Consider the following 23,816-nt stretch of genomic DNA (forward strand, 5'->3'; position numbering starts at 1 on the left):
TAAATATAGTGAAAATTATTGTGACTACAGTAACAGGGCTGCATTTCCCAATAGGTTGTACGTCAAGGCACATTTTGGATGCTACAGAAGTGCTTAGAAATTGTACAGTAATACCGTGGGACATTCAAAATTCTTCTCATTTCTAAACTAGTGTCCAAAACATAAAAATTTTTGAAATCCCTGGTATAATATGTGAATCGTCTTATTTCATCAGAAAGATTGGTAGACAATAGAGGTTATAACAGAAATTATATCATTGATAATAGAAAGAGATTACCTTTTAGGTGGAAGAATAAGCATAAGTAATCTAATTGGGTTCAGCTTTTTCTGGTTTATCCAAATTAATTGCAAATGTAATAAGGTTATCTTTTCGCTTATTAAATTAACTGTATAGTATTTAGTCAATTTTAATTCTTTTGCCCTGAATTGGTTTAAATTATTTTATTAATAATGCGATTTTCTTTATTTATGGTTTTATTCAAGAGTTCAAAGAGTAAATAAACAGTAGTAACATAAATGCATCCTGTTGAGAGAGAAACTTCCGCTATATGAGGTTATTATTTTGCAATTTTTTGTCATTTCTTTTCTACTGAAGAAAGAACTTATGTATAGTTCTAAAAATGTGGAAGCGGTCATTCACACCATATTTTAATTATATCCATGTTGTTTTACGTAGGCTCATCATTGATATTGTTTCAATTTTAATAAGAGGAGGGGGGGAGGGGGGTGAAACACTTTACTTACCTCTTTAGTGTTTTTCAAAGTTATCTGACAATGTGGTTGCCAATTATTGAAAACTAAAAAGGAATTAAATACACATCAGTAATACCATAAGTATTCAATATAAACAAAAATTTCAATTTCAATAGAATTCAAGACACCCATCATAGGTGTAACGTTAATGAAAATACTGGGGGGAGGGAGTGTAAACACAATATTACAATTACATAACACTAAAATATTTTTAAATACTGATGAAGGTGTTAGCTGAAGCCCCAAGTTTATGGCAATGATACCCATGCTTTGCAACAGGGATGGCCAACTTTGTCGTTAATAGCATGCCATGTAACTAAAAAGCCATGTAGCACATACCTGCTCACTCATAGCTCTCAGAGTCATCTGATGTGGCCCGCAGCCTCATTTTGTAAAAGTGAACTAAGCAGCACATAACCAGATTCCTTAAGTGACACACATGGCACATATCCAGACTACTTAACTGACCTCCTTAATCATTCGGAAAGTATGTTGTATTAATGATGTGCATGCTTTATATGCGCAGTCTTGAAATTTTGCTTATATAGCAAAATAATAAACATAGTCCTGGATAAAATAAGCTTATGCAGAGTGTAATTAAATTTAATATAGCATGGCTATAGATTTTGCTTGGTATCTCCTGACTAATTTTGCAAATTTATTGGAAAACTAGTACATAACATACATTTCCCTTAACCCTTTCAGTACTAACGACAGATTAAGTACCACCAACTTTTTAACCCCGTACCACATTCCTCACATTATGCTGTTGAGTGTTGGTATTTTGAAGTATATAGGCTGCATAACTACTTCACGATCAAGAAACAAAAACGTTGGGATGTTCCGGGGGGGGGGGTGTGGGTGTCGGTAGTAGCTATGGAATTTATTATAAGATCATATATGTTGGCTTCAGTTGGAAATGGGGGGGGAGGGGGCATGAGAAAAAATTTAACAACAGGGAAAATGGAAGAAAAGGCTTTGAAAAATTTGTCATAAATCATTACAATGCTTTCTCTGTCTGTAGAATGTTAATATGCTATTTCGACAATAAAGTTTTGCTACCATGAAAACTCCAACGGCTTTCTGTGGGGGAGGGGGAAATCATCAAGATATCCCCTGCATACAATACATGTTGCACAAATAAGTCGGTGAGTTTTCGTCTCCACTTTTTCAGGGTTTTATGTTCAGTATGTTATATCCCAATTATTTTCAAGGTTAAGGATGTTTTTGGTATGTTCTATCCACACCATAGGAGTACGCAGAATTTTCTCGAGGGGGGGTTTTTAGATTTCTTTTCCTTCTGAGGGGGGTTTACGTTTTTTCCGGCAAAATAACACTATAATCTTGGCTCGTGGGGGGGGGGGGTTGTAACCCCAAACCCCCCTCCTTTTGAGTACGCCAATGATCCACAGTGTATGATTTAAGTGGGGGCACGTAATAACAGAGGTAAAAATTTACATAGAAGTGAATGGGATAAAAATCGAGGATTACAAAAACACAGAGAATGCATGTCCAATTGTCTATTGGAGGTAATGGGTTATGCCAGATTTACACCAGATTTCTGAATGTTGAGGTCTGGTCCGTTCCCGGCATGCCGGGAAAAGCGAGGCTTAATACGGATCACAGCATGCATTCAGCCAATTCAATGGATTTTATAATAAAGATATTTAACACTTTTCTAGAATCTGCTATTCGAATTACGGGTATTCCCACGGACTGCCAAACTCATTGTTTTATGATAATTTCGATCCTACGGACTACAATTTGAACCTTCTGCGGACCGCCATTCGTAGTTTTATGATAATTTATAATCCTACGGACACCCAAAATTTACAATTGTTGATCTCCCGCGGACCACTTAACTCACAATTTTGAGCTCTGCAGAACACAAAGTCCACAGTTTCGGATCTCCCGGGGATCAATATAATAACAGATTTGAATCTTTAGGATCACCGAATTCCGCGAACTTTGAATCCGCGACCGGTATTTGAACAATATCGTATCTTTGGCTGACCACAATTTTGAATCCAAACTTAACAGTTTTGTATCGCCTGCGGGCTACTATAAGCGCAATTTCGAAAAAAAATCTGTGGAATCTCAACTCCACAGTAAGCTCCATTCCCTCCAACGACCCTTAAATTATAATTTTGAATCCTAACAGTTCTTTGAATCCACAGTTCCGGAGAGGCCGTGGACGGCGGCTAACCTTCAATTTTAAATTCTGAGGACCACTATTAAATCCTGCTGCGGATCACTAAGCTCATTACTTTAAGCCTCGCGGACCACTAAATCCAAAGTTTTGGACGAATTTTCCGACACGCCGGCTAATTGGGGGGGGGGGGGGAGAATACGGTATTTCCTATGATCCGTTAAAATGCGAGAGAAATAACAAAAGAAAGGGGAACTAATCACTTACTCGCATTGCTGAGTATTTCATTGTCTAGACTCTCATATGTACACACATTTTCTTTCTCGCAGTCGTCACTATCCATGTGGTTGTCCAAAGTAATTTTACCATCAGAGAACCTATAATAAACACATTGATATAATGAAATATTGATCACTGGCAATAAAATAGTTAATAGTAGTTCGTGGGAGAGGGGGGGGGGCGCACATTACATAATGCATTAAAAATAACACACACATTGAAGGCTGCAAAGAATATTGATGAGAGGGGGGGGGGAGAGGTTCTGTACCTTTCGATTCCCAATCAGCTAGGTTTTAATCTGATGGAAAATTCATTAATTATCAATATTCAAACCTGCTGGTCTTGATATGGCTCTGCGTGTCTACCTGATAATGTGGCTAGAAGGCTACTGTGTATCAAGAACTATAATCAGTTTCAATATCTTAGAAAACAGAAACGTGTATCATTTACTTCTTATGTAACATCAGATAACTTGTATGAACGGGTATGCAGGTTTTAGACAAGTAATGAGATTGATAGTGCATAATTGAATATTGAAAAACAGCGCCACCCATTTCCAAACAAACGAGCCCTACTTGAGGAAAACAAGCGCAGCCTACTTCTCTTCCTTCAGGTGAAAGCACGACATCGAAAAGTACCACTTTTTTTCTCGGAGCTTTGTATGTTAATTACTCAGCTGGACATGAGAGACCCGTTCGAAAATAAATGATCTCTTATAGATGAGGAACAGGGAGAAAAAAATATATCCGGCCAAGGCCAATCGATTACTTTGTTTTATTTCCCTTCCTTCCACTGCCTCTCTCTCCAAGATCATAGTGAAAAGAAAAGCGTTACTTTACTACACATAAGCCACGAGCGCAGTGTGAAAAAAAACAACCTAATATAAGCTTCGAAGATGACGATAATACGTAATGATAATGTGCTGACACGGTCATAATAACGTTTATGGGAGATTACCAATGACTGTTTTATCTCTCAGAGAATTCCGATTTTTAATTACAAAACTCTATTGGGACCCATTAATGTAACAAAGGTATCGTGCAAATGCCTTCTAATTAAGAGGAGTGATTAAGAAAAAAAGAGCTCACAACAGCGTTTCTCAAAGTAGGCGGCATCAGCTCATGGGGATGCATTTTAACGGACCAAGGAGACACTAGAAGCTATATCGATACAATACAGAATTCTATGGACATGACTCCCACAAGGGCAGGGGTGACAGAACTCCATCCCAGGGACCTGGGATAATTTTTACCACTTTTTGTTTTTCCTCACTAAACAAAAAAAAAAAAAAACAATCTAATAATAAGCTTCGAAGATGACGATACAGGGGGGCCCGTGAACAGTCTGATTTGGGGACCCGCCGCCAGATGTGGGGGCCATGCCTGTGGACTGGCTTAAGAAAAAAGAGTCACTGAGAAAAAAAAAATTAAAGGAGTCAGTGAAGCAAATACGTTTAGAAGATACTAGTTAGTCTAATAACCTTGATGGGTTCAGATTACTGATTTTATTTTGCACTGACTAATGTTGAAAAATCAAGTATCTCCGTGATACGCTACGCCATATATGAGCAACCCATGGCCCTCGGAGTTATCTGATGTGGCCCACGGTACAATACACGAATATCTCGTTCAGTGACTGCATTCTCTATCATATTTACTTATCACAATTTTCGGGACCGACTCCATCCAATATATATAATGATGTAAATTCAATATTTTTCTACAAAAAATATGAATTTATAATCAATTCTAGTGCTTGTCATACCTATTAGCGCACACACTACGTAAACGGAAGAAAGAACGGCATGCGAATTCGGCCATCTGCTTATTAATTATTAATGTACACGAGAGAACCGCGCACTCCCGATTATCCAAGACGGGAGAGACCAGGGATACATGTAGGATGATCGAAATCATCTGATAACAAAGGTATATCATCAGTGACTTTTCCTAAGTGTGTTCTGAACATTTTTCAGGTGTAAGAGAATAATATTTTGTTGATAACAAATCGCCCCGTTCAATTCCAAAATTCTACAGTATATGTTACCAGGAGTGCATGGTGAGGGCTGTTTCATCTGTTTGATGCGCTTGCCACTTTGCTTCAGTGAACGTGGGCTCGGAAATGCTGTGTGACGTAACGGTAGTGCTATTTTTTTATAGCATACGACTGAGAGAGATTTCTCGTTCATGGTGTTGTTTTAGTGTCCCAGGTATGGGCATGTAGTATTTTTATAATCTATAAGCAAAAGAAATGAATTAAATCCAAGCAATAGTCGGCGAGTTATGTCTTTTGATATAGTTAAAACCTCTCTTTTTGGCGTCCACTAAAGTGGGGTGACTGCATCTGAGAGGTGTCCGTTAAGAGAGGTTTTAATGTATTAACATTCATAGTAATAGCAACTTTAAACATTGTATGTTAGGAAATTTTTGTTATATTTGCTTCCCGCGGGGTGTCGGAAGTGTTTGGAACTTGTGGTGCTTGGTCTTGATCTTTACATAGGAATTTTAGATTTCCGAATCAATTTACTTGGGTGCACAGAACCATGCTATAGAGTACCGTGGGTGCTCGAGAACTCCACAGCACGCCTGGCTCCGACGCCACTGGCTTCCCATGTTTTTATGATGCAGTTGTATTGGTTATGCGAGCCGATCTCCCCGTTAAAATGTCTCGCCACAGAGAGCAACAAGCCTACAAATAGTACAAATATTCAATCATTACACTTCACTGACTTCACTTCCGAAATATAGATGGCATCACGAAAAATTTGCACACAACTAGGGTTACCAACCTTCCTCCTAAAGGAGGACATTTCCTCTTTTTTTTTTACGTCATTTCAAACGTCTTCCTTACGTTTTTGAAAATTCACCCTTTTGTCCTCCTTTTCAGGTTTCCGGAATGTTTTCCCCCACTTTGAAACGTATATTTCTTCATTGATATGAGGGTTTTTGTGTTTTTTTCCCCACAAGCATTCACCAATAACCGTTGAAATTCCCACAATTTTTTTTTCCGGTTCTGCTTTTTTGGCAGTTCTGCTTTACAGTTGGGAAAAATTATTGTTGTGGCCTGTTTTATTGGTCAGAATAGTGGCACCATACATTGTGAAAATTGGGACAAGTGATGTCACTAACGGTGAGAGCGCAGGCATTCTACTTTCTCAGTTTTCGAATCTGGAAACCCTACACACAACCCTGTATATACACTCAAGACTGGTAGGCAAACACACACTCGCACTTCCGGCACAACTCACTCGGTAGTAAATTGCCCGATTGGCGATAGGCCGGAGTTGCGCTCGGTTTTAAAGAAAGTTGTATAGGTAATAACGAAATCACTTCCTACGCTTACACCAAATTGAAAAGAAAACAAAAAAGATCAAAATTCTAGAAACCTCAAAAGATAATTGAAATTATCTGTCACGAGTTGACTTTTATTTAATCCAATAAATGTTAACCAACGTACGTGATTCTCAACTGATAGATCGCGGAATATTCTTAGGGGATGTTACCTCATAATCAAATGCAAAACTTCTCATTTTAAATGTTTAAATGGCTGAACGAAGCATGCCCCAATAAATAAAACAGACACTGATAAAAAATATTCGGAAAGATAATTTTGGGAAGAATTTGGTAAAATGAGCAATACAGCGATTGTGCAAACTACTGTAATTAGGAAGGTATCAAAGCAGTTCCACTAGATTCTGCAAAAGAAATGACGTCACGCGTGACGTCAGCTGGTACCGATTCCAGCGCCTCATGTAACGGCCCACGTTACATGGCCCTGTGTGATGTGTTACACATACCAAGAATAGTGATTCCCAAAGAAATGGGTGGCACCGAGATAATAACAAGCTGCACAAAGAAAATTGATTTTTTTTGGAACATGAAAAATGCCCTCTAAACCAGTGTTTCTTAACCGTTTTTAGCTCATACGCTCCCCCCCCCCCCATGGACCATATTTTCTTCTCACGGCATCTGTCTTACCTAGGGCCATCGCACTCATCCAGGACCAAAATCATTTCTATTAAATGAGTTCAATTTAGTCAAAACTGAATTTATAATGAACAAAAAGTTTTTATAAACAAGATCGATCTGGATCCTTGGGCCAGGTGCAGTTTTAGAGGGAGGCACGATCATCTTCCAAGAGCCAAATTATGAGGTGAAGAAATGGTCCGTCTCGTAAAATATGCGAACGATCAAAGAACCTACATCATGATAAATCACTCGTTCTTACATATCCGTGCCTACCTTAGGATAGAGTTCCTTGAAATTCCTTCTTGGGAGGGGGCCTCGTAACAAATCATGGCACGTCAAATCATTCTATGCAGGTCTCGTTTAAAAATCACGGATCCCTGGCAAAAGTGATGTTCTGGACTCCCATGTTTAGCTGGAAGTAACAGTTCACGCATTTGCATACTTATTACTCGCGAAGATTATAATACTATATCGATCTTATATAGATCTCATAATATAAGCTTCCTGTGGGCATGAGGTCCTTCCCCCTAGGTCATACTCGGATGGGCTCCATGTGTAAAGATGGTCCAGGTTCTATGGGCCTGGTACTAGGTTCCTGGACCTACCAGATTTTAAAAGTATTCACTTTTGTATGATCATATTTCACTTAAAAACGTCATTTCTCACTGACGATTTTTTTACAGCTTTCTGTGGCCCCTCAACCACCTGCTATGTCTTCTGCTTCATCTGATTTTCACCCGTGTCTCTCCCCCCCCCCCCAGGATATCCCAGGACTACAACAGAGGCCGTATGGGTCCCAGGTTGAGAAATACTACTCTTAATTACTGACATAACGGTAAAGTTGCTGGTAATATTGGGAGAGCTCAAACCCTATATTTCCATAGGTATAATGGATATATCAGCAAATATTGGGGGGGGGGGGGTTTCCTTGCTGCCCACATCAATGCTGGTGCACGGTATTCATGGGTTCAATCATTCGGGTCGCATAAGGTCTTTCTCTGAGTAAAATGAGTTTATCTCACGAATCCATACCAGCTGAGGTACAGCTACGAATTTTCTTGAGAGAAAATTTATCTGCCAGGCCGAACCAATCCTAACCAACTCCGTTTTATCTATCATCCAGGGGCATCTACCCGGTCAGGTTAATTTAGAATATGACATCTTTGATGACATATGAGGAAAAACCACTGCTTCAAAATACAAGATATATGTTTGAAATGGATAAAAATAGCAAAGGTCGAACAAAAGCCCGATATTTTTTTCCCTCCTACTCTTCACAGACAATAGCCAGTTAACATGGCATGACAGTCCGCGTGAAAGCCCTCAATAAGCATGTCACACAGGCTTCATAGCTAGAAGAAATGTTTTCTTTCTTGTCCGAGACCCCGTTATAAAAGCCTGGTCATACGCATGTCACAACTCTCACTGGCGTTTCTCTGCATGTATAATAGTAACTGACTAGTCACCTGCTAGTCACGCGCCATCGCTATGGCGTAGCTTCTCTAACCAGCGAGGTTATGCATTATTCATAAGAAATAATGAGAGATCTTTTCTGGTTTTAGAACTTCTGCGTTATTATTTTTGGAAAACCAGTTGGGAACAAAACCCCTTCTTCTGTAGGATAAGGAAAGTTTTTGGGTCTTATCGCTATCCATCGATATCGACATGCACTTAAACAACTTTAATTACGACATCGTATTTGCCATCATAAAATTAGAAATAACGGCTGTACATGCCTATTCTTTCTATCTGGGAGTTATACTTAAATACGGACTGATAATCTTCAGAATCACGAACACGAGTTTCCCAAACACGACAAACGTATAAATAAGATGATGAAAATAGGGAGGTTGAACGATAGTTAAGGAGCCATGTTGCTCGGTCACGACCGTAGACAGTGGTGTGCCCCCGTAAGGTTTTTTGTTTTTTTACCAATAGATGGCTATTATAGTAATAAGATACACAAACTAGCCTGAGGAATTGGAAGTTTACAAGAGGTGACACAAGGGTAAAGATGAGGGCCCTAAAGAGTTGGAAATAAAAAGAAAAACCGGCTTGGTATGAACAAAGATAGGTAAGTGTTCCTTTCGGGCCTCAACGCCTAGTTTGAAATTCGCGCGTGGGAAGCCACCAACCAGGCCCGGTAGCGAGCTGAAAGAAAACAGACAAAGAAAAAAGCATGCAGTACAAACAGCAAAGACACGGTCCAACACAAAATGCCACTGGCCCCTAAGGTCATGACTCACCACTGAGTCACGTAAAAGAGAAAATAAATAAATAACATGAATAGAGACAACATTAAAAAAAAAAAAAAATGATGGCGCGCTTATATTTTAAAATGGCGGGCGTCAGCTTATCGGATCGTTTTTGTGACTTCGAGGACCGAAAACCATCAAATTTTGATGTTTACAAACTTTTAAGCGCAGATTTATCTCAGAAATCACGCTCTACTGTTTTCTGTTTCACTGTAAAGATAAACATGGTTTATGTTCCCGTGGTGTTGGTCATGATTTCATGAACACCGTGAAAACACGTCGAGATTGAAATCGAAACAAAACGGAAAAAAAAAAGAAAGAGGGCGCCTGGCAGCTTAGAGATTGCCTTGCCTACGTAGGTCTGGACTCAAGGTCCATAGTTCATCCGAGACATGGACGAAAACGTTCATAATCAATTGAAAATTCCTTAGTTAACAATGTAAAAAAAAAAGTTGTGACAAAACATGAAATAATAAAATCAATATTCTAAAAATCTTACCTGGTACTGAATTTCGGTTGGAATTACGGAACACGAATTTCGTATGCACAAAAAGGTGAGCTAATACAGTAGGCTTCGGAGTATCCGGCCTATGTGGAGGAAAGGCGAGTTCTATAAATACAGTGCCTACTCACTTTCTACCCCCCCCCCCCCCATACCATCAAAAACATATTTTTATACCAAAACCCTCTCTTATTCATATTTTGTGACCTCGAAGTACAGGCGAGTCCTTGATAAATGTTTGCTATGTACTAATTAACTGTTCTGTTTTAAAAGTTTACTATACGAAAAGTTCAAGAATAAAAATGTTTAACATATTTCAAGACAAACTTTATAATGTCTAACTTAACTACAGGAAACAAAATCATATACACTGCACAGCAGTGTTTTTCGACGGATCATTTGCATTTACTATTATAGCGTGAAGTGTTGCGAAATTATAATTCACTACTTAGAAGGACTTCGGTAAGTAGGTACGCCACAAAGACACAGAAAAGGGCAGATATCGTCCACGAACAAGTACATTAATAGGGTCTTTCTTTCTTCCAATCCGATCACAACTCCGACCTATCGCCATGCCGGAAGTGGGAGATTGCGTGCCTATCAGTCTGAGTGCGTATATAGTATTGTGTCTGATTTTTCAATGCTGCCATCTATATTTCAGAAGTGAAGTGTAATGGTTGAATATTTTCACCATTGTAGGCCTGTTGCTCTGTATGGCGAGACTTTTTTGACGGATCTCTATAAGGAGATGTGAGGTGGTCTTTCAGGTTCAGGTTGACAGTAGAAGGTGCAAAGTAAGGAGACAGGGAAATGTGTTTCATTGAGAAATCAGCTTTAAAAAATATTTGGGATTATCATTGCTGAAATAAAAGGCGAGATATCTCGTCAACGCCGGTGAGAGGCTCAAATCAACACTTTAAATTTCGAACCCTAAACAGGAGCAATGGCCAGAATTGGCAAAAATCGATAGTTCCGGCCGCGTGTTTGGCTTCAATTGCGCAACATGATTACAAGTTGGAAAAGCTATCGAAAATGGGTTAAACACTAAAGGCGGCTCCTCGGAACAACAAGAAACCTCAGAATCGAAAGTGAAACGCTTTGTGAAGCCGAAAGGACGCACATAAAAATAGAAAAGCGGAAACGTATTATAAACGCAAAAAAGGAAAGTAGACTTTACAGGAGCAAATACAAAAGCATCGCTAAGCATCAGAGACAGAAAGGAAAATGAATCAACAAGGCAGACAGACATAAGCTATCAAGCAAGGAAGACTGAAAATTAAAAAATAAAAGTAAATTACGACTAATCTTTGCGTTATGTGCAGATATACATTATACGACGGCGAAGCTTAACAAGCAATAAGCCCAGCGGCAGCTGCGGTCACTTAATTACTCGCAAAGTTCTAGTCCGTTCCTTTTTTTTTTCCTAGAAAAAAAATTTCTTTTCTTCCTTTTCTAAAACATGTAAGTTACTCTATAGAATTACATAACGAAGGGCAAGCAAAATATTTTTAAAACTTAAAAATAACCATATTAGAGAGAGAGAGAGGGTGAACGAACTTCCATGAGGTGAAAAAGAGGTAGAGCGATCTATTTTAGTCACAGTTGTGACTGTCTCGCTCGGTTTGGTCAGGTATTGCTTCTATGGCAGAGTCATCACCACCAGCATCGCCAGTGAACAAAGAAAAAGAACTTTTTGGTAGCTTATTTTTCAAACAAATATATACTATACAATAAAAATAAAAAAATCCGTGACGTTTCCGGTTCCTGTGATACAGCTGGAAGAGACATTAGCGTAAATACAAATGATTAAAAAGAAGTGTAGCGTTTCTATCGTATATGAAAATATCACTTGCGTATATGTAGCCCATACAAAACGCTACAATTAACTCCATTGATTTAAAACGACATTTTTTGCAAACTTGAATACATAAACTGTAGATAATGATGCGACCCCAACGGTGAAATTGTTGAAGCATGGCATTAACAAAACGTGTTCAACAAAATACAGGCTACCAGAAACCTGCTGAGTATCTATTCAAGTTTTCGTGGCCATCGTTCATCTAAGTGAATAGTTTTAGAGCTTAAGGACCATTGTAAGTTCAAGCCGCCAATTCCAGTGGTTGACATTATCAGGAGATATTTTTTCCTTTCTTAAAATTCCCAAAATCAAAATCCAAAGATACCACTTTGCCAAAATTTCAAGAAGTAAAAATACAGAGTGGACACATTTTAGAAATTCATAACAAATTAACCAGTTAACATAAAAAGGCTTGGTTTGCACTAAAATATTTGTCATGGCTTAGGAGTTTTTTTTTTTTTGATAAAAGTTAAAATTTCACTTCATAAATGGCACTGTTGAACGAAAAACTCTACATGACACATACAATGCAATACAAATAGCGTATAATTAACTTTTATGATAATTTGCGTTACACAAAACTAAGGCATTTCAACATGAGAGCCCTTTTACCCGTGTTCAGACACAGTTAAAGCTAAAAAGGACGTTCATATTGAAATGTGATTAGTTTTGTATAAACATCAATTATGCACTGTGTGTGCTGTATTTTATGTGTTATGTCGAGTTTTTCGTTTTACAGTGCCACCTGTGAGTTGAATTTGAACTTTTTAGTTAAAAAAAAAGCAACAAAAAAAAAACTCTAGGCCATGATAAGTAATAGAGAGAGAGAGAGAGATAGATGGCTTTTCTTTCTCAGCCCAGGATATCAAGGAAACTGTTATTTTTTGGATATTATGCTGAGGTGAACTCGGGAAAAAAAGTCATCTTGCCTGGACTCAACCCAGGCCCTCTTGCATACCGAGCAAGCATGCTACCATCTACATCCCTGGAGATATGACCCTGCCTTCGTTATTCCACGCACTGTGGCGTGAGGCGCTAAAGTAGAGACATTAGTAGTCTCTCTTAACTTCAGGAAATGGCCCCCAGGTGGGACGGTTTTAGAGAGAGATAGATGGCTTTATCCTGGGCTGAGAAAGAAAAGGATGCAAGAAAAGGATTATGCAAGAGGGAGGTCCTGAGTCCCGGCGGAGACAAGATGACTTTTCTTTCCGAGTTCACCTGAGCATAATAAAATAACTGTTTCCTTCATAATAAGTATATTAAGGCAAACCGCACCTTTTTATGTCAATTGCTTGATTTGTCAACTTTTAAAATCTGTCCAGCACTTCTCGCACACCCTGTGTATATCCTGATGAGAACCAGCTGAATACCCAAACTTATGACAGATATGTTTATCGGTAGACTTATTTTAATCTGGTTTCACGAGAGCAATATTAAAAAAATGAGGAATATAAAATAATATGAGCAATGATTATCCATCGATAACAGAAATTTTCCAAGCGATGAATTATGATGGTATACAAACTTGTTGTCATGTAGGTCACATTTTTGCATACAATACCCTTTTCCAGGGTAATACATATATATAATCGTCCTCGATAATTTTTTTATCGAGGGCGAAATATGGATGAAATACACCAATGTAGCCAATCACTTGGCAGGATAAAAAATTCTGAAAACTCCAGATTGGTCTTGAGCAGTGTTTCCCAAAGAGGGCGGTGGAATTGTCCAAGGGGGCGATAGAACCTAAGGGTATAACATAGGATCCTATGGGTACCCTTGAGATGGGGGGCGATGAGAGAAAAAAATTTCTGAAGAAGGGGGCGACGCGGAACAAAAACTTTGGGAAACTATGGTCTTGAGGGTCAAATACGTGCATCCATGCTTGAGTATGTCTAAAATTAAACACAAATTTAAAAAAAAAAGTAAATTTTAAATTTCTCGGGCAGATTTTGAATTTTCATAAATAATTTAGATACATGATCGCAACACTTGTGACCTTAGCTACAAATTCAAAACAGCAGAGGGGGGAAAATAACAATAATGAGAGCGAATGTTTTTCAATGGGAATCCAGGAAGTAATGCCGGAAGTATCAAACAAGTTACGCCCAGGATGAAGCGCACAAAACAATGCACACTTAATACCAAATCCTCTTTTGACTACTGTTATGAAGAAGGGGAAAAAAATCACTATTAAATAAACTTTCTACTGTAATTACTGGACCGACAATAATTGTTTTCATCCCGTCAACGTGGTAAAAGATCGCATTAACGCCAAAAGTATACAGTGAAAAAGAAAAAAACTTATGCCCATGGTAGCGCATGAATATATGAACATATTTAGTGCTCCCCCCCCCTTTAAGAGCGACGTCCCTATGTTGATTATCTAAATTTAGAGCCAAGAATTTTTTCCGAAATAAAATGTTATATTCGTTGTCTTGTTTGGGACGTGTATAAATGAAGCGTACATTCCTACATGTAGATAGATAGAACCATGGCCCCCCACAAGGGGTGGGCTTGCAAGGATCCAGCCCTGGGGCCCGGGATGATTTTCATTATTTTTTTGTTTTTTCACGCTATAAGTCCAACATGAAGGGGCCCGTGAAAGATCCCGAGCCTAGGGGGCCCTACTTCAGGATGTGGGGGCCATAAATAGAACCGCTCACAACCCCAAAGCAACTTACTTCAAAAGAGGCAGTGCTGGGTCGAAAAAATTAGCAAAAATTAATAGTAGTGGCCCCCTTGCCCGTGCTCGAAAATGTCAATCACTCGCGTCGTTCTCCCTATGAAAACAGCTATCAGGTCGGTGTAACTTAAAAGCAGTTTTGGCTAAAATTGATGGCTGAACCCAATGACCATTTCTACATGTATCTAGTTATAATAGAGGGCCGATGTGGTGGTCTAGTGGTCATGGTGACGAACCCCACCGTCGCTCCAATGGTGGTCGGCTGAAGTTGGTTTTCTGTGGTTCCCAAGTTCAAGGCGCGAATGCGAGCCGATCGCCCCGTTACGTGGTCGGGGGTGCGACGTCGTTCGGTAGGCTCGCTCACAAGTTGAATATAGCGATTGTTAATTATTTACATGTTTTATTTACAATTTATATAACTATTACAAACTCAACAGCAGGAGCGTGTGGCAGACGTACGGATATGCCGAATGTAAACAACAACAATGATAGTCAGCTTTGACTACATAAAAATACACATGTTGCCACACTGACATAAATAATAATAATAATAATAAAGAAAATGATAATAAACATAGTTGAAAAAGGGTCGCTACAGCCCCTTTGAAAAGTCTCGGCACAGAGAGCAACAGACCTACAAACAGTATAAATGTAATTCAATCATAACACATCACTCACTTCACTTCTGAAATATAGATGGCAGCACTGAAAAAAAAAATCAAACACTACATACGTACTCACTGTTAGGTACACACAGTTTTACACTTCCGGCACAACTGACTGGGTAGCAAATCGCCCATAGATGGTGATGGACCTGAGTTGTGCTCGGTTGGAAAGAAAGGAAGTTATAATAGAGGAATTTATCGTCTCGTGATTGGTCGCAATGATTGATGAACCAATACGTCACTTCTCTAAACCAATCACTGCGTGCTAATTTCTCTGTTATATGAAAGAAGGTTAGCACTGTAGTTACGCGTCCGGGACTTTTCCATGCTAGCAGACGTGTCGACATGATTTCTGAAAATTTTGTGCTATACTTAGACCCGAATTCAGTCGTCATACATAAATAACTTTGGCGCCAAAGAAAATTTATTCGTCACCATGTCGACCTGGCGCATGGGATTTGTCAAATCCTGATTTATAGCGCAAAGCTTTTCTTTTCATTCACAAGAAGATTGAAATGAATTCATGGAGTCCGGGCTCCCAATTTACAGCCCCATCAGCTTACTCTTTTCAGAGGCCATAATCAAAATATTGAAGCAATTTGGACCTTGTTCTACGGGGTGTCCCATAAATTCTTAAACAGTTTAAAAATTCATAAAAATTTAAGGAATTGCTGTACTCTTGAACGCGGTTTCCGAAAAAGTTATTCTCACGAAGGGGACTTTTTTTTGGCACAGGAAAAAAAAAAAATTTAATTTTTGTCGATAGAGGGTACTGCACGAAAACAAATACAACCTTTCTTGACGTAAACCTATCTTCCATCTCTTCTGTGTCAGAAACGCTCGTAATGCTTCAGTCAGCGATTCGCAGCTGCGGTAAAACAATTTCACAAACAGTGCTTTACCCACCAATGTCAACGTCATAACGAAAATCCTCTGTAAACGCCAGTAACAGTAAAATCATACTAGCTTCGGCAGTACATATACTAAAATTGGAAAGATAAATAGCAGCAGTACAATTCAGAAATGAGCCGCTAATCTCGTGAATTTATGGGATTCTGATTTACATACTGCCAGTGATCTCTTTTCATCCAGCGCCTTCTATCGACAAAAATTTGAAAAAAAAAATTTTTGCACCAAAAAAAAACCCCTTCTTGAGAATAACTTTTTTTGCGAACCGCATTCGTTGGTACCAATTCCTTAAATTTCTATGAATTTTTAAACCATTTACGAATTTATGGGACATCCAGAATAATGCAACTGCACAGCATTTTATCGATCACAGCTCAATCGGTTTTAATTGCTCAGAGAAATAGACGGCACAGATTAAACTTATCAATTTGGCAAGTAACGAGCTATTGATTTGCAAAGCCTCAGACAATATTACAATATAACGGGCTATTGTTTGTATTTTTTCAGTATTAAAAATAACACTCACTCATGGGTCTCGCAACCCTATCACGGATAACAGCGACTGAGAAAGTTGTACCATGTATACCTTTAGGAAAACTATATTATCTAAAAAATAACGCCCAATATTCAGCCCAATTAGACACACAGCACATTTTGAAAGTGTCATTATAACAAGTTATAATACGTACGTTTATAATGACGCCTTTGAATATAACGAGTCATAATGATGCACTCGAATCGACACGTTATTTAGAATTTCCTTGCATTTATCGTGATAAGATTACGGCGATGGCGACACCTACCGCCCAGAAGATTATACGTTCCGTAAACCCCTGTTCGGTTGGAAATAAATGCTATTTATGAACTCGGTTCATGGCGTTAGTTATTAATAAGACTCGAGACAAAATCCAATCCCCTAAAATTGTACGTTTAATTTTGAAAGAATGTCATCAGTGAAGGGGGTCGAGACACATTACGTCCATCAACAGTTGATTGCAGCTAATTATGCAGCATTTTCAAAGTCGAAGATGCACAATTTATCAACAGGGTTATGCGACACTCATAAGACTTATCCATCAATTGTACGTAACAATCATGTATTGGAACAAACGTGCTTTTTCCCTCTTTCAAACCGAGCGCAACTCTGGTCCTTCCGCTACGCGAGTGAGTTTTGTGCCGGAAGTGTAAGTTTGTGTACCCAACAGTCTGAGTGCGTATCTAGTGTTGTGTCTGATTTTTCAGTGCTGTCATCTATATTTCAAATTCTGAGTGAAATCCAATGATTGAGCATTTGTACTGTTGTAGTCCTGTTATTCTCTGTGGAGAGACTTTTTAATGGGGAGATTGGATCGCATTCGTACCTTCGAAGTTAGGAACCACAGAAAACACTCTTCAGCCGACCACCACTGTGGCAACAGTGAGGTTCGAAACCCGGGTCCTCGCGGTGCGTCCATTTACAGCTGAAACATTTGTCACAAGTAAGTAAATTTTCCAGTTACAGCCAAAATATTCGTCAAAGTGTGGGTGAAACAAAGGTTCTCATTAATCATCAATATATAAATCACACGTGAATTAATCGGGATCATTATGGTTGAGAGAGTTAGCCCAATATTTGATTGAGGCAAAGCAAGCATCGGAGGCATAACGCTACGATCAAACATGTTTGGTTATTCGGTCTATGTAGCAAAAATTTCGGGGCTCATCTGAATCGGTGGTTCTTAACAGGGGGCCATATGCCCCCTCCCCGAAGCCCTGAAATATTCTAAGGTGGCCACAGGGAAAAATCTAGCAAATGGAGGAGGCATGACAGTTTATTGGGGGGGGGGGGGAGGGGACACAGCGAGATACGAAAAAAAAAAAAGCAAGTGTGCATTATTCAAGTGAAATATTTGAGGGGGAAAAGGTAAAAGATAACTACCACAATCCGGTAAAACGAACAAAATCTATGGACCAAAAAAAAAAACCGAAACAATGAAAATGATAATAAGTTAACTTCTTAATTACCGCCATGAGTAAATCAATCACACTTGTAATAAGTTTTTCTTTTTCCGAAAGAAGAAGGGCTACAAATTGACAGCCCTTCCGCGAAGTAATAAAAATAAAAGCTGCTCCTCCCCAATAATTGAAAAAAGAGGCGTGAATTCAATGACTAAGTAATTCAAAACCAACCTTTGAAACTTGAAAAAAAAACCCCGACAACACGTTATGGGTGTCAGCCAGGGAACCGAGACAACTTCCATAAACTTCGCGTTTGGACATGGTCCAAGGGATACTCTAAATTGCAACGTGATGCGTTCGCGATGACGAACGATCAAATAAAAACTCAAATTGACTCCAAACTAAAAGAGAGAGAGACACGACTACATATTCCACTCACAATAAATCTCACCACTCCTATATATAAATGCATTCTCAATTCACAACCAGTCTTCAAGAGATATGCACGTTCAGCTGCTAAACCCAAAAACGCAAATATATATTAATACAAAAGATAATGCTTCGCAGTGGATATAACGAAGGAACAATAAATTAGCAATTAAAATGATTCGATAAAACCCGCAGGCCATCAAGAATTAATTGCACTATTGTATCCAGAATTAAGAGATGCTTCCCAGAAAAGCTACACATTTGACGCATTACCAGAGCCGTTTCACAAATTGGTTGTAAAACGGCTCCAAATTGATTTACAATTTGGGGCCCAGGGGCTCAAACACTTTTTGAGGATGATTTTGTTTTTCAGGAGAGAAAAGTTGGCATCCAAAAAAGGAATGTATAATACAATTTACAGATATTCCAAAAAACACATTATGAAAGTGATAATTTGAGTGTTAGAATATATTAAATTTCGAATTTTTGGGAGGAATAATTTCATAATTACTGAAAGGAATGATTTCATAATTACTGAAAGGAATGATTTCATAATTACTGAAAGGAATGATTTCATAATTACTGAAAGGAATGATTTCATAATTACTGAAAGAAGTTATTAATCGAAAACGTTCTCAGAATTAGTAAGAGAAACGATCTTGACATTTATCAAAATTGATAATGAAAGAAAAAAAGATTTCAGAGTAAAAAAAATGTTTATAATGATTTGGAATCCCTCTTTTTTTAAATCGGAGATCGTTGGCCGATCCGTTAAGACACCACTATACAAACAAGCCTTTGTGAGTTTTGATACCATCTTACAATCATTGTAAATACCGTAGAATGACTTGAATGGCCCGCGGATTCGGTGAAAAGTTTTACATTGGCCAGTAGTGTCCGAAAGATTGAAGACCCCCTATCTTAGAGCATTGGTTCACAAACTGGCCCTTTCTAGAATTTTATTTGGCTCGAGAAGCAATTCTATATATAAAAACATTCCATTACTTTAAAATCTGATATAGGACGGGGGAGTTAATGTGATATGTATACGAATTAAGACCTCGACACCAACTATAAAAAGTGTATGAGCATATAAATATGTGGTTTTTCATTCATATTTAGCCCTCCAAAAGAAATTCATATCTACAGCCCGTAATTTGCGAAATATGCCTCCATTCAAGAATGTTTGTTCACCCATGGCTGAAAGCATACCGATGGCCAATTTTTCCCTCACCATTTTCCAACATAAAATGTTTTTACGCGACACATTTTTTTTACCATTGTTGCCTGACATCCCGCACATATATGGGACTGTTCCATATTCTGAAGCAATCTTCCAGTGTCCTGAACAATTTTAATCAAATTCGAAAATATGGAATTTTTTTTAATTTGTACTTGCATATCTCCATGCATTTCCAAATAATTCCAAATTTCTGCGGAATTTGCCAAGAAAACCGTAACGTGATATTCTTGCCACTACTGGCACGCCTGCCGCCGTTTGACCAGCACTGGCTCAGAGTAAGCACCGGCATCGTAGTATCTACGGTGCTTTTCCAGAAATAAAACTTATTTCCCATATAATGAATGTTTTCTTATACAAAAGAAAATTTGTTGGGAAATGCTCGCTAAATGCTCAAAATTCTTTTTTATTGGTGTTTTGAAGTTGAATGATGATTTTTCTAGTAAGTCTCTGTAACGTGTTTTTCGAAACAAAAACTGTTGTATCCATAGTATCAGTATAGCCTAAGAATCGTAAGCTTCAAAATTGTTTCAAAAAACGTAAGCACCGCAGCGTATAGGCCAAGAAATACGGTACTTGGAATTTATAACCTAACAGCATCAAAAACCAACACGCACGTCAAGTGATGAACATTTTTTTCCCTCAAATATACATCACAAGCTGAGAAAAAGGAAATTGGTTGCGTGACAATAATAGCCACCACGAAAACAAAAAGTCAAAACTCTTTTTCTGTCTACGGCGTAATACAATAAGTTTTCCCAGTGGATAAGAGCATTGCCTTCCTTCGAATTTCGTAAATCACAGTAATTTTTTGTTGCCTACGAGGAAACAAAAAAGTATAGGGTAAAACGTTGTTGCGATCGACTCATGTTTCTTATTATTAGTCTAATTTGTGGGAAATTTTCGAAGCCCATCTGCATAAGTATGACGCAAAAACCGGATTCACGATCGGGGTGAGGAAATCGCAAAGAGACGCAGAAATAGAATATACGCATGCATCATTAGCCAATTGATTTACTATTCGAAGTGGGTCAGGCATGAAATGTGTTTGAAAATAAAAATTTGACGAGTGATCTTTTCCTATCTAAAAAAGGCGAAGGGAATTAATCATAGATACGATTAATTTATATTTTTAGAGGCTCAAGGTTGATCAAAGCTAGCCTTATCAGCTTTCATTGGCATGGAAACGACATCCACTGGGGGGAAAAAAAGTGATTCGGAATTAGGATTTTCCGGCTTCGTTATAATATATTCTCAAATTCAAATCTCATTTACATCAGTTAACACTTTCGAAATATTTTACACAATTGAAAAGAAATAAACCAGACACGAGTTTTGTCTCTAAACTCGGCCTAACAAGCAAACTTGACCCAAAACGAATAATTTTCTAGTACAGCCAAACACTGTTACAGGGAATCTGGTTTATATAACGAGCACACACATTCAGACGTAAGAAAATAATTTCTCTAATCCCATCCCATAGGATTTTCTTTCATTAAATCATTCATAGCGAAAAAATACTTTCGGTCGCTTAACCCTTTGAGCGGCATAGCAGAAATCACTCACTTCATTCAAATCACTCTTTTAATTAAGTAGGCTTTCTTCCGATTTTTAGCAGGTGCAAAGTAAATGGTATAGGGAAGAGCGCTCCATTGAGAAATCAACTTTAAAAAATACTTGGGGTTGCCGATGCTTAAGTAAGGGGGCCTTTAAGGAGGCGAGGTATATCGTCAATGCCACTTGAGGGGTTAAAGTTTGTTATAAAGGGTCTTTCGACTGCAAACATCCTACTTTCAACACTAATTTAAGTTTATTTCAATTTTTTTTCGCCACCAAAGAAAAGTAGGAACAGCTCGATTCGTTTTACTTGGCAAGGAATGATAGGATTGGCTGCGAAGTACGTATTGTCGACGGCTGCCGTTTACATTCTGACTGTTCACCAGATGAAAACAGATCTCAGGAATTGTTGCTTATTACAGTTGCATTTTTACAGCTTTTCCAAACCGAAAAAAGTTGAATACAACCAATGAAGCCTATTAATGAAATCCCGAAAATTTGGTTCTCTGTAGCCGATCTAATAAAAGAACATCCTATGGTATTTGACCGAAAATTCCGTTATGTGCGGAGTTCGTCCGTACGGTAAGAAAAACTCTGTCGATTAGTTTGTATTTTCTTGTACGGGTGGTATTGCGATTGCGTAACCCTACACTTCCGGTATAAATTAATAATAATAACTACTCTGAGCTTGAACTTGTCAATCATTCTTATTCGATTCCGTAAATAAGAACAAAAATTGCCCATTACAAACTCGTACGCCGAATCCAAATGAAGACAAGCCCAGAATTAAAGGTGTCAATGGAACAAAATTACATCAAGAATCTATTACATCATGTAATCTATCTCCCAACTTGAACTTGGATCATGAGGACCATGAACTCGAAGCGCTACTACGCAGCTGAAGCTAAACAAAATGAAAAAAAAAAAATTTTTACCTAATGGCAACACCCATGAACGTAAAAACACGTTACTCCTTCCGTGACAAAACAGTATAAAAATTACGTTTTCGAGAGAGGAAAAAAAAATATATTGTACCGTTGCTCTATATTTTATTTATTTCTTCCTCTACTTTATTTTTTTCCTTAACTCCTTATGTACGAAAACATGATGTAGGTCATGGTTCTACATCAAACCACTTCGCCCAAAAGTAAAAAAAAACGTCTATTAAATCATAGTTAAATAAATACAACTGCGTGCGTGTCCCGCGACCATTCGTCGATATCGTAATGAACCAACGACCCCGAATCATCATCGTATAACATATGTAATGCTATAAATGAAATCTATATCCATTTTATTATTCGTTGTTTTCAGCCAGTTGCGGAGGTGAAAGAAAACAACTCTAAAAGATGAAAGGACCAACGGAAATGTAACAAAGATCTCAACTTTTCCTTTTGATGTTCACGAAATTTTACGTAACTTGGTGTTTCACAGCAATCAAAGTACTACTTTTTTTTTGACACCACAACTGGTACGAGATTAAAATCCAACATCCGGTTCGCTATCTAATTACATACTTCACGCTCTTTTTATGAGCTTACTACTACTTAACCGTACATGCACTTTGTACACATTCTTCTCCGGAATTTCTAACGAATTGGCACATGCCGGAATGTGTATTCTGAGTATATGTGCAGCCACCTGTCTCCCACATTTTAAAGTGAAGATGGTAAATGCTTGAATTTTCGTGTTTTGTGAGTATTATGTTGAGTAGGTCTGCTTGATTATCTACATAAGGACAATGGTGCGGTTGCAGACTAATTGAATGTGGAGGCGATGTTATGATCACAATTTTTATTCTAGATTCCTTATTGCATGTATATATGAAATGTTGTTTGTTATTTTCACATAAATTAATAAATTTTCGGATACTCCCATCCCCAGAAAACGCTTCGGTATATCTGAGATGGGAAGTGGGGTATGTCCGGTCCCTCAATATTCAATCAATGTAGGTCTGATTAGTTTCTGCGAGCGATCTACTAAAAATTTCGGTAAATTAGAGAAAATTTTGTTGAATTGGTGCGAGTATAGATTTTCTTTTGCTCATTTCATGCCAAAATATTTTTTAAAAAATCAGTTAATTTTTCTTTTCAAAAGGTTGTTTTTGTAATACCAAAACGTAGTGTACGGGGAAATTCCCTCATCCCGAGCGGGCTATGATTGGGACTTGGGGGGAGGGGGGTCAATTTTAATTTTTATAGAACATGAAAAAAAAAACTATTGAATCTTTCCTGGTTGTTACATCGAGGCGTTTTTATAGCAAACATTCCTCTCATTTAAGGTGAAATATGGTAGGGAAAATATGACTAGGTTTAGATTGCAGTAGAACCTGCACTCTCCTCACAGAGCACATAGGCGCATTCAACACGATACTTGCTTTAACATGGAAATTTTGGAATTTGTCACTTGCACTTCAAAATGTCGGAAACAGATAGCAGCACCGTTATAACACGAAACAAGCCTAACTCTGACAACGTAAATGCGTTAGGGGGCAAGTATTTACTCACAAACACGCACAACACGTTCCTGTATGAATAATAGGATTGGCTGCGAAGTACGTATTGTCGACGGCTGCCGTTTACATTCTGACTGTTCACCAGATGCATATACCAATTCGTTAGAAATTTC

General features: G+C 38.2%; 1 protein-coding gene across 1 annotated transcript in view; it reads right to left on the reverse strand.

Moving 5' to 3' along the window:
• The window catches only part of LOC149078098 (F-box only protein 25), a 55,278-nt gene that overhangs the window by 12,970 nt on the left and 18,492 nt on the right, over positions 1–23,816 (reverse strand). The window contains exons 2-3 of the mRNA XM_089241694.1: positions 3,170–3,279; positions 745–797 (exon numbers count right to left, since the gene is read on the reverse strand). Of these exons, the coding sequence (XP_089097820.1) occupies positions 745–797; positions 3,170–3,279 (163 nt within the window). The remainder of the gene's footprint in view (positions 1–744; positions 798–3,169; positions 3,280–23,816) is intronic.

This window comes from Pholcus phalangioides, unplaced genomic scaffold (assembly GCF_987345545.1).
Source record: "Pholcus phalangioides strain wild (caught in Gottingen) unplaced genomic scaffold, Ppha-v1.0 ptg000014l_1, whole genome shotgun sequence".
In the NCBI taxonomy this organism is placed as follows: Eukaryota; Metazoa; Arthropoda; class Arachnida; order Araneae; family Pholcidae; genus Pholcus; species Pholcus phalangioides.